Here is a 12,396-nt window from a genome sequence, read left to right as displayed (position 1 = left end):
CGCACCTTTAGGCCCTGTCTCTCTTCCCTTTTCCTTTCCTTCCTTCTTCTTTTTAAAATGACTGATCTGTGTTGAATCACTATGTTGTGCACCTGAAGCTACTATAACACTGTATGTTAACTAACTGGAATTAAAATAAAAACTTAAAAAATAAATAAAATGGCTGATATATTTGAGATAATTTTCAGACATCAAAGCACATAGCCACTATATTCCGCATTCAGGGTCTCCTAGAAACAAGAACATTTTCATACATAGTTACATTATCACACTTAAGAAATTTAACATTAATATACATATATTTAATACAATCTACATACAAATTTCCCAATGAAAAAGACTTGGTTTTTATTAGAGATTTGTTAACATACAATTCACATACTATACCATTCACCCATTTAAAATATACAATTAACTATTTTTTATGTATTCACAGAATTGTGCAACCATCATCATAATTAATTTTAGAACGTTTTCATCACCCGCCCCCCCCAAATCCCATTAACAATCACTACCCATTTTTCCCTAGAAATCACCAATCCATTTATGTCTCTATAAATTTGCCTAGTCTTGATATTTCATATAAATAGAATCATATAATATGTAGCTTTTGTGATTGGCTTCTTTTAATTGGCATAATGTTTTCAAGGTTTATCCATATTGTGTATGTATCAGTACTTTATTGCTGAATACTATTCCATTGTATGGATATATCACATTCTCTTTATCCAGTCATCAGATGATGGCAGTTTCCACATTGGGTCTATTGTGAATAGTGCTGCTATGAACATTCATATACAAGTATTTTTTTTTTATAACTTCTGTTTATTTGTTTGTTTTTGGTAAACACAGGGGTGGAATTGCTGGATCATATGGCAGTTGTACGCTTAACTTTTTTGAGGAATCACCAGACTGTACCACTCGCCTTCCTCCTTCCCAATGACCCCCATCTTCTACCCTCCTCCCAGAGCATGCACTATACCTCAGCCACACTGAACTTCCTTTATTTTTAAAAAGCTCCAGGCTCTCTCACCTGAGTTTTTCCATATACTATTTCCTCTCTAGATACTTTTATTTTCTTTTTCTGGAAAACTCCTCAGATTCGCTTGAATTTCCTTAAAATACAAAACAAAACAAAATAAAACATGTCTCCTCTGACCTAACAGATAAAGGTGTCCTTGATATGCACTCTTATCACATCTTTTATTTCCTCTGTGAGGACATTTGTAATGCTTGGTAGGAGCTTGTTTAGTTGCATGTCTGCCGGCTAGACTATAAGCACTTTGAGGGCAGGCAAAGAGAAATACGTGGCTCAGAGCGTTGCACATGGTAGTTACCCAGTAAATATTTTTAGAAGGAATGCATTAATGATGTAATAGATTAAGTATTTCCTGGGTGGGTCAACACAATGCTTGCTATCATGGAGTTTAAAGCCCACCTGAGAAGAGAAGGTTGGTATAAATGGAAGCGGTCATTGGACAACATCTAATAGCGGTGGCCAGATGCCACAGTATTTGACTCTGATAACTATTGTAGAAGGCCAGATCCTGCAAAAGATAGAGAAGGGAGATATTAGTGTGGGCTTTAATGGTTGGGGAAAACTTTCCTGAGAAGATCAGACTTAGAGTGAACCCAGAGTTCTGTCTCAGGGTTTAGAAAAATGCAGACGCAAGGGTGGGGGCAAGCACTGGGTTTGATACTAATAAGTTTCTTTGGGACCCAGGGATCCCAGGAGTCAGGCCATTATAGAAGAGAGTCAGGAGACAATGGCAGAGACTCCAGCCTAACATGTATGATGGAGAAGTAACAAACAGGAAGCAGGTTCTGGAGCCACAGTCAGAGAAGCTGGGTAAGCTGGGAGGGAGTTCAGAAGAGGTAGTTACTTTAAAATCCCGTGCAACAGATGTTAAGATTCCATAATTCTGTAGTGCAGTTCTTGCAGGATGATTTAGAAGTCGTCAGCTTCATTGTTTTCCTCTCTCAACAGTGATTCCCGTCTCCAAATGTAACTGGGAATCACCAGAGCTGTTGTTAATGGGAAAAAATAAATCGTATGTTTGTGGAGTCCTTTATCCTTTGCAAGTGCCAGTCATTCCAAACCCACAGTTCTGTAAGGTGTGTAAGATTCACTGATGATGGAGTGTAAGGTTGCAAAAGTTCAGCAGTTTGTCAAGGTTACTAGCCTGTAATGATGGAGTCTGACTTCTGTTGGTTCCTAAATACCTTGCTTGGGACTGAGGTAAACAGGGTATAAGAGACCATTTGGGGAACGCCTCTCCATGAAGCTGGCTTTCCTTACTCTCCACAGAGTTATCCTAATATTAATATCTTTAGCTAGGCATAGATTCAACTCATAACTTGAGAGGAAATCCTCACTATTGGGTTCCAAATATTTGTCCCTTCTGGGCCAGTAGCTTCTTCTATCCCACAGTGCTCCTTTACCTTTTCTCTACCTGTACCAACATGCTGGGCTCATGGGTGAAAGGGAGATGAGGGCAGGGGTACTTGGGAAAACACTGCATCCTCATCACAGAACTTGATGATGACAGTGGTCTTACTAATACCACACTTCGTCTCAACTTACCTTGGCATGATAAATTAGGTACTGCTGTGTTTCTATTAAGCTGATTAGGGAATTCAGACTAAGGGAGATTAAGCTTCTTGGCCAAGATCACAAAGCAGGTATGGGGGTAGTAAGGTGACCCCATGCTGCCTGGCTCCAGGGCCCACCACTTAAATACTGTAAACACACACTGGGGTCCTCCCAGCCTCAGCCACGTCAGCTGCTGTCCCCAGAATGTCCATTTCGTTCTTACTCTCTTCTAACTCTTGCTTCCCTGACTAATGTCTCCTGAGTCAATCAAGTCTTAAAAGGGAAAAGAGATAGGCTTTTCACGTGGGTTGGGGTAGCCATTTTTCCAGTAGTTCCAGTGTTAGGAACTACAGTGTTGGGGTCTAGCGCCTGCAGATGATGAGAGAACATCTATTGGCTTCTAATCTCAAGCAACTCAGACCTTCGTGTCATTCTGCAGTTTGGGCAGACCCCTGGTTCTAAACAGCCCCCAGGCTGAGACGAGTAGGCAACACGGGCTCAGATCAGTCTGGGCTCATCATTTCTTTCCCTACACCCACTGAGGTGGGTGGCTGAGAGGGTGTGTAAGCCGGGTAGGCGGACAAACAAATGGGTTTTCCTTTGGAGTAGGAGTGCTGGGTGCAGACCAGCGAGAAGGATGCGGCTGCTGACGGGTAGGTGGGGGTAGAGCCGCCACTTGGTTTTGTACACGCCTTCTTCCAAGTAAAGCTTGTGGAGGGGAAGCTCAGGAGAACAGCTGAGTGCTCAGGGTTCTGGTGGCCCTTTGATCTGTTTACGTCCCAACTGCTCCCTGGCTACAATCTTCTTCAGCCTCAATGGTGGATTCACAAGGGGCACAGACCCCATGAAGGTGAAGGAGAAAGCATTGTGGGGAGGCTCAGATTAGGGGACTTCACTGCTGTGCTTGCTGTGGTGACCAGACCTTTGCTAGAGTTTTATCTCCCCCTGTGTCTGGCCCCATTGGCTTCATTAGGAGACTGCCTCAGCAAAGTCTCCCAGTTACTTAATAGGCCAGCATGCCTGGGATGATGTCTAGGTTTGGGTTGTGATCAAGTGTTTCATGTTTTTTTTTAAATTTTTTAAAATGTTTATTTATTTTGAGAGAGAGAGAGAGAGAGAAAGAGAGAGAGAGAAAGAGAGAGAGAGAGAGAGAGAAGAGAGAGAGAGAGAGAGAGAGAGAGAGAGAGAGAGAATGAGTGGGGGAGGGGCAGAAAGAGAGGGAGACACAGAATCCGAAGCAGGCTCCAGGCTCTGAGCTGTCAGCACAGAGCCCGACACGGGGCTCGAACTCGAGAACTGTGAGATCATGACCTGAGCTGAAGTCAGATGCTTAACTGACTAAGCCACCCTAAGTGGCTAAGTGCCTAACTGACTAGGCACCCCTAAGTGCTTCATATCTTAATATCCGGGACCCATCTGTGTTCCTCAGAATTTGTTGTTTACACTCCCTTCCACCCTCCCAATGTCCCTGTGATCTAATTTTTTCTTCTACGAATTTGAGAGTTTTCTAGTGCTTCTGGGAGAAATGGACCATTTATTTTCTAGGCGGGTCTCTCCATAGCTTGTGTTACATGAGAGTCAGTTACTCTGATGAACTTTTCCTCAGTCTGATTCCCACTGATTCATATGATCCAGTTCTCAAAACTTCTGGCATGCCAAGGCACCATTTTCCAGCACTCCTACTCACTTTTTTTTTGTTTTGTTTTGTTTTGTTTTGTTTTTTACATTTGTTGTAATTGGCTACAGAGTATGCCATAGAGAAGCTATACTTTAGATCTGTATTGTTCAATCTGGTAACCACTAGCCACATGTTGCTATTGAGCAGTTAAGTGTGGCTAGTTCCAATTGAGATGTGCTGTATGTACAAAATCCACACTGGATTTCGAAGAAAATAGATGTGTGAGTTTTTAGCGTACAGGTATTGATTATGTGTTGAAATGATGGTATCTTGGATATCTTGATGTTAATAAAATATGTAACAAAGATTAACTTCACCTGTTTCTTTTTGCCTTTTTATTTTCTTTTATTTTTTTACATATAATTTTTTAAATGTTTTATTTAGCTTTGAGAGACAGAGAGGCAGAGCATGAGCAGGGGTGGGACAGAGAGAGAGGGAGACACAGAATCTGAAGCAGGCTCCAGGCTCTGAATTGTCAGCACAGAGTCCGAGTCAGGGCCCGAACCCATGAATCATGAGATCATGACTTGAGCTGAAGTCAGACGCTTAACCAACTGAGCCACCCAGGCGCCCTGCTTTTTGCCTTTTAAATTGTGTTTATTGAGGGGCGCCAGGGTGGCTCAGTCAGTTGAGTGTCCAACTTTGGCTCAGGTCATGATCTCACGGTTTGTGGGTTCGAACCCCACATCAGGCTCTGCACTGACAGCTCAGAGCCTGGAGCCTGCTTCAGGTTCTGTGTCTCCCTCTCTGCCCCTCCCCTGCTCCCATTCTCTCTCTCTCTCTCTCAAAAATAAATAAATGTTAAAAAAATTAAAAATAAATAAAAATAAAACGTGTTTATTGAAAATTTAAAATTGCCATTTTATTTTTATTTTTTTTTAATTTATTTTTAATTTACATCCAAGTTAGTTAGCATATAGTGCAACAATGATTTCAGGAGTAGATTCCTTAATGCCCCTTACCCATTTAGCCCATCCCACCTCCCACAACCCCTCCAGCAACCCTCTGTTTGTTCTCTTTATTTAAGAGTCTCTTATGTTTTGTTCCCCTCCCCATTTTTATATTATTTTTGCTTCCCTTCCCTTATGTTGATCTGTTCTGTGTCTTAAAGTCCTCAAATGATAGAAGTCATATGATATTTGTCTTTCTCTAATTTCGCTTAGCATAATACCTTCTAGTTCCGTCCACATAGTTGCAAATGGCAAGATTTCATTCTTTTTTTTAAATGTTTACTTATTTTTGAGAGAGAGAGAGAGAAAGAGAGAGAGAGAGAGAGAAACAGAGCATGACCAGGGGAGGGGCAGAGAGAAAGAGGGAGACACAGAATCTGAAGCAGGCCCCAAGCTCCGAGCTGTCAGCACAGAGCCCCATATGGGGCTTGAACCCACAAACCATGAGATCATGACCTGAGCGGAAGTCAGAGGCTCAACTGACTGAGCCACCCAGGCTCCCCTTGATTTCATTCTTTTTGATTGCCGAGTAATACTCCATTATCTTCTTTATCCATTCATCCGTCGATGGACATTTGGGCTCTTTCCATATTTCGGCTATTGTTGATAGCACTGCTATAAATTGGGGTGCATGTGCCCCTTCGAAATAGCATACCTGTATTTCTTGGATAGATACCTCTTAGTGCAATTGCTGGGTCGTAGGGTAGTTCTGTTTTTAATTAAAATTGCCACTTTAAATGTGTTTATTGGAAATTTAAAATTATATTGAAAATATAAAATTTAAAATGCTCACATTTGTGGCATATATTTTATTGCCAGTGGACAGTGCTGCTTTAGATTAACCACCATGCTTCATTCTGATTGCCTCCAGAGTCTTGAGGATTTAAAATTTCTACCATTATGTATGATGTTGACTCTCGATAAGTTAGATCTTTTTATTATGTATTTTTGGGAATTCTCAGAAAAATGCCCTATGTGTGTCCTGAGACACCCTACTTAATGGTTGTGTTTCTTCTTAAATTAGTCAAAACTGACCAACTATTTTTTCTTAAGCAAGGGCACTGGTGTCTTTAAGTGTCCTACAAAAAAAAAAACAGGCTTCATATTTGCAATGAAGTAGGAGAATATGCAGAGATTGTAAATCTGTTCAGAGTCCCTTTGGTTTAAAAATAATACAGTACTTGCTTCCTATATTGTCCCATCAGTGTCTGGAACAGGGCAAGATGAGAGTGTGTTTGATGTCCTCATGGTCCGCTCCGAGTAAAGCTGTTGAAGATATGAGAACAGTCTGTGCCAATGCCAGCAGTCACCCAGTGTTGCCAGCAGAACTTGATGGTAAACGTAGGGCAAGCAACCCACTGTTGAGTTCCGAGGCCCTGAAAGTATTTGAACAGTTGAAGAAGCCTTGCTGGGAGCAGTGTGGTTGAGACCTGGCATTACAGTTAATGGGGAATTAAAGGAGAACAAAATCTTTTGATAGGATTAAATCTCTTGATGGAGTCCTATGATTTCCATTTCACTGTGATCTAGAGAATGAAAGTATGCTCACATCTGGAGAGGGGACACAATCCAGTTTTGGCAGATCCTAGCACATTATATTAAGGAAGTAATCTCTTATTTTATTCTGAGCTTTGATCAGGAATTGGTATTGATATTTTTCAATTGCCTTTTGGCTGTGGTTCATTAATACTAATTTTTTAAATTAAACATTAGCGGGGCGCCTGGGTGGCGCAGTCGGTTAAGCGTCCGACTTCAGCCAGGTCACGATCTCGCGGTCCGTGAGTTCGAGCCCCGCGTCAGGCTCTGGGCTGATGGCTCGGAGCCTGGAGCCTGTTTCCGATTCTGTGTCTCCCTCTCTCTCTGCCCCTCCCCCGTTCATGCTCTGTCTCTCTCTGTCCCAAAAAATAAATAAAAAACGTTGAAAAAAAATAAATTAAACATTAGCTTTTTTTCAAATATGAAAATTTGGAATTATTAGTGTTTTAGGCTTTTCATATCCATTTCTATAGGTGGAATTGTTCTATAATTCTATTTTCATGTCTTTTCCCCCCCTCTGTTTCAGTAAATTATGTAGCTTTCTATTTAATTTTAGGCTCTGGAATGCTTTATGTAGAGCCTGGGGATTATCGTTCCTTGAGAGTTTGAAAAATCCAAAAAGCTTCCTGGCCCAATGATTTTTTTAATTGCAATATAATTTACATGTAGTGCACAAATCTCTGTGTACAGCTCGCTGAATTTTACACCCATGTAACCACTGCACTGATCTAGATACAGAACATTTCTATTATCCCAGAAGTTTCCCTATGCCCTCTCCTAGTTAGTACCCATGCATGTCCAGAGGTAACCACTATTCTTATTTCTATCATCATAGATTAGATTTGCTAGCTCATGAACTTCGTATGAATGGAATCAACCCACATTTTTTTGAGTCTGGATTTTTTAATTCAACGTAATGTTTTTGATATTTATCCATTCTGTTGTTTGAATCATTATAGTTCATTCTTTTTCATTGCTATATAGTACACCATTAAAATGAATATGCCACAGTTTTTTTTATCTATTCTCCTGGACACTGGGTTTCTCAGTTTTAGCTCTTATGACTTGAGCTTCTTGGAAAATTCTATTAAACATGCTTTTGAGAACATTTGTTTTCATTTATTTGGGATATTTCGGGAATGAATTTTCTGGACTATAGGGTGAGTGAATGTTAACCTTTAAGAACTGCAAACAGTTTGCTAAGTGGTTTTACTATTTTATATCCTTATCTGGGATATATGAGAATATTAATCACTAAAATTTGATATTGTCAATTTTTTCATTTTAGCCATTCTAGTGGGTGTACAGTACTATCTTATGATCTTAATTTGAATAATAATGTTGGGCATCTTTTTATATGCTTATTGTTGGCTTAAAGAAATTTATTATACTTATTTTTTTCAGTTTGTTTCATATTTGTTGGTCTTTGATTTTTTCGACTTCTTGACTGTTTATTTTAATGGTCTCTTCAGATATCATGTATATTTATTATTGAGCCAATTTTTCAATTTGTTTTTGTTTAGCAAATGTCTCATCCAGATTTTCACATTTATTTCAGACATTTTAGGAAAACTTAAAAATTTGTCTCTGTAACTGTATCCTTTTTTTTATTCCTAATCTTCTATACTTATTTTTTAATTGGCCAGTTTTGTCTATTGTGTTGACCTTTTGAAAACAAAGCTCTCAAATTATTTTATCATTTTACTGCTTTTATGTTTTCCATTTTGCTAATATACGCTTTTAAGTTTATAAATTTCTTAATCCTTTTTATTTGAATTTTTGCCATTCTTTTTTCTATCCTTTTCAGCTTAATACTTTATTTTTTCTTAGCTTATTAGTAAAAATGAGGCATAGATTTTTCTTTTTCCACAATGACTCTGTGTGTAGTATGTTCCTTCTCAATAGAGCAGTGTTACTTTGTTCTTTGATGTAAAAATCATTTAGTAGAGGCTTAATATCCAAGTATATCACATGTTTGTTATTAATTTGTCATTTTACTGCACTACCTTCAAATAATGTGGTCTCTACAACTTCTCTTTTTGGACCATAAGTTCTACAAGAATTTGTGGTACTTTATTGTCCTTCATGCAGTTGCTAGAATCAACAAATGTGGTGATACCATCAACTACCATCAAATCTACAAGTAGAAAACTTGATCTCACAGTGATCAAGGTAGACACAGTCCTGGCCCTCACGGTGGGTCGGCTCTGGAGGCTACATCCTGTTAAGCAGCCCTGGTGATATTTGAGCTCATAACTCCTTATTTAGAAGACCGGGGCTGTAATTGCCTGGCTAGTGGGGGGAAAAATGAATGCCAGCCCATTGGCTTTGAGGGATCCACAGAGACAAGAGGGGAAGCCCGCATTGGTCACCTCTCATTTCTTGGGTAAATATTGGTCATATACTTGTTTTTTCCTCTCCAAAGTTAATTATTATTTAAAACTTTTTAATGTTTATTTATTTTTGAGAGAGAGAGAGAGAGACAGCAGAGTGAGGTAGGGGGTGGGGGCAGAGAGAGAGGGAGATGCAGAATCCAAGCTGTCAGCACAGAGCCCAACGCGGGGCTTGAACTCGTGAACTGTGAGATCATGACCTGAGCCAAAGTCAGATGTCCAACGAGCTGGGCCACTCAGGTATCCCTGAAGTTAACCATTTCATTTAAATCATCAGATCTATTGGCAAAAAATTACATACGGTACTGTTTTAAAGTTCTCTCTCCTCTGAATCAGTGATTATATCTGACCTTCCTGCCTTCCTGGTGGCATTGCCAGGTCTGCCATCTCTGTTCTTGTGACCCACTGATCATTCTCCCACCCTTCCTCTGCCTGCACCCCCCACCCCCAGCTCAAGGAGATCTCTTTCTGGTTTGCTGGGAGGAAGCTTCACTTCACCTCCCAATTCTAGTCCAGACATTTTTTTTCTTTACCGGTAAATTCTGGCTTCACTCTGGAGCTCAGGCTTTTGGAAATAAAAGCCAGGAAAACTTGTGAACCATTTCTGCTTTCCTGCCACGTCTGTATCCTGAGGCAAGGAGCATAGAGCTAACTATCTATTGAATGGGAAGAAGTGAAAGTGAAGAGCGAGGAAATAAAACCTTCTAAGAGTAATATGTCAAAAATTATTCTACCCATGTTTTTTGAGGTATTCACAAATTGAGAGAGTTCAAGGACCCTTTAATTTCCCACTCCTTGAACTGGTTGATTTGCACCACAAGTTTTGTGGTTCCCGGTGCTTTTGTGCACCTCTACCACAGAGAGGACCTGACCCTCTTGCTGTGTCCTCTGACCAAGAGAAAATGGTTGTATTTATGGATATTCTGAAGCTGACTGTAGGCATCTCTCTTTAATTATCAGATGTGTGAATAAAAAACATTTCCTCCCCCATAATGCTTTACTCTCAGAACTCATTCTGTCTGTGCTGCCGTCTGTAGGACTTTGTCTCAGTAATACCTGCTAACCTGCAAAGTGTAACCAGTTCTGGAAGCACTCCCCACTAAAAGTCAAGCTCCAAAGTTAGACTGTTGGCTGCAGTCCCAGATCTGTTGCTCAGTAGGTGTGGGACTTTGGACAAGTTACCTACTGAGTATAAATATCAACTTTTTAAATGTAAAAACTGAAGAAAATAGTACCTATCTCATAGGGCTGCTGTGAAGAATGAATGAGTTAATACATATTATACTTTCATCCTAGTGGAAGAAGTACTGAACTTAACCCTTATGACTTGTGGATATTTAATTAAAAAAATTAAGATTTCTTTTTGAAAATTCTGAAGTGTGTATATATGTGTGTATATACACATACGTATTCACGCTGTCATGCAAATTATTTTTAATTTTACAAAGGTAGAACAAAAGCAACATGAAAATGGGAAACCAAAGTGTCATCTCAGAGTTCCTCCTCCTGGGCCTGCCCATCAAGTCAGAGCTGCGGGACCAGTTCTATGCCCTGTTCCTGCTCATGTATGTTACCACCGTCGTGGGGAACCTGCTCATCATCGTCCTCATTCGCCTGGACTCCCGCCTCCACACGCCCATGTATTTGTTTCTCAGTAACTTGTCCTTCTCTGACCTCTGCTTCTCCTCTGTCACAATGCCCAATCTGCTGCAGAACATGCAGAGCCAGGTCCCGTCCGTCCCCTATGCCGGCTGCCTGGCCCAGATGTACTTCTTCTTGCTTTTTGCAGACCTGGAGAGCTTCCTCCTGGTGGCCATGGCCTATGACCGCTATGTGGCCATTTGCTTTCCCCTGCACTACACCACCATCATGAGCCCCAAGCTCTGTCTCTCCCTGGTGGTGCTGTCCTGGGTGCTAACCACTTTTATCTCTTTATTGCACACGCTACTCATGGCTCGGCTGTCCTTCTGTGCTGATAATGTGATTCCTCACTTTTTCTGTGACATGTCAGCTCTGCTAAAGTTGGCCTGCTCTGACATTCAAATAAATGAAATGGTGATATTTATTTTGGGAGGGCTTGTCATTATTGTTCCATTCCTGTTGATCTTTTTATCCTATGCACGGATTGTGTCCTCCATCCTCAGGGTCCCTTCTGCCAGGGGCATCCGCAAGGCCTTCTCCACCTGTGGCTCCCACCTCTCCGTGGTGTCTCTCTTCTACGGGACAATCATTGGCCTCTACTTGTGCCCTTCAGACAACAATTCTACTGTTAAGGAGACTGTCATGGCCGTGATGTACACTGTGGTCACCCCTATGCTGAATCCCTTCATCTACAGCCTGAGGAATCGGGACATAAAGGGAGCCTTAGGAAGAGTATTTTCCAAATGGACGATTCAGCTTTCTCTGGGACAGGGACTCTAAAGACTAATGTATGTTTTCAAACAGTAGGCATAATATTGACAATGAGTAGTATTCCGTAAAGTCTAGTAAGCACCAAGCTAATGCAGCCCAGGGGGTTTTCTCATTGTCACTAGGGGTGGGTCCATCTCACATCCTGGGTTTACCACAGAATCTGGGGGGTGATGTAGCACAAGGACTGACATGTAGTGGACACTTGGCAATTATTATTCAAATTTGAATAAATATCACTCTAACGCTAGTGTTTACTGCACTCAGAGAAAGTACAGTAGTTCTTAATTCTCTAATAAATAAATCCAAATTTCTCAGCCCCTTCAGTGCTTTGCTTCTGCCAAACATGTTTATTTCATGAAGAATGTCTTCCAGGGGTGCCTGGGTGGCGCAGTCGGTTAAGCGTCCGACTTCAGCCAGGTCACGATCTCGCGGTCCGTGAGTTCGAGCCCCGCGTCAGGCTCTGGGCTGATGGCTCAGAGCCTGGAGCCTGTTTCCGATTCTGTGTCTCCCTCTCTCTCTGCCCCTCCCCCGTTCATGCTCTGTCTCTCTCTGTCCCAAAAATAAATTAAAAAAACGTTGAAAAAAAAAAAAAAGAATGTCTTCCAGTTTATTATGTACTGCTTTTGTAATTTTTTACTCTCCAAAGATCATCATTTATTCCATTGCTTACCTATTTATTTAGTTTTTAATTTTCATTTCAGGTGTTGGTTGATTCACCACTTTAATGATCATACTCGAAATTGTTTTTTCCTTTGATTTATCAATCACTTGTCAGTTAATGACAGACTGCTTCTTTTGATAATATCTATATTTTGGATGAAAATTTCTCTTTTG

At 40.7% G+C, this 12,396-nt stretch overlaps 1 protein-coding gene across 1 annotated transcript; it reads left to right on the top strand.

The window, feature by feature from the left end:
• The first annotated feature begins 10,500 nt into the window (after positions 1-10,500).
• LOC131497702 (olfactory receptor-like protein DTMT) lies at positions 10,501-11,928 on the top strand. Its single transcript, XM_058704205.1, has one exon. The coding sequence runs from the start codon at positions 10,615-10,617 to the stop codon at positions 11,569-11,571; it is 957 nt and encodes a 318-aa protein (XP_058560188.1). The 5' UTR covers positions 10,501-10,614; the 3' UTR covers positions 11,572-11,928.
• The last annotated feature ends 468 nt before the right edge of the window (positions 11,929-12,396 follow it).

The sequence above is a fragment of the Neofelis nebulosa genome, chromosome 16 (genome assembly GCF_028018385.1).
Source record: "Neofelis nebulosa isolate mNeoNeb1 chromosome 16, mNeoNeb1.pri, whole genome shotgun sequence".
Classification (NCBI taxonomy): Eukaryota; Metazoa; Chordata; class Mammalia; order Carnivora; family Felidae; genus Neofelis; species Neofelis nebulosa.
This window is presented reverse-complemented; position numbering and strand designations above follow the sequence as displayed.

Excerpts from the sequence above, each read along its gene's own strand:
- LOC131497702 (XM_058704205.1), top strand. The coding sequence starts at position 10,615 with ATGAAAATGGGAAACCAAAGTGTCATCTCAGAGTTCCTCCTCCTGGGC.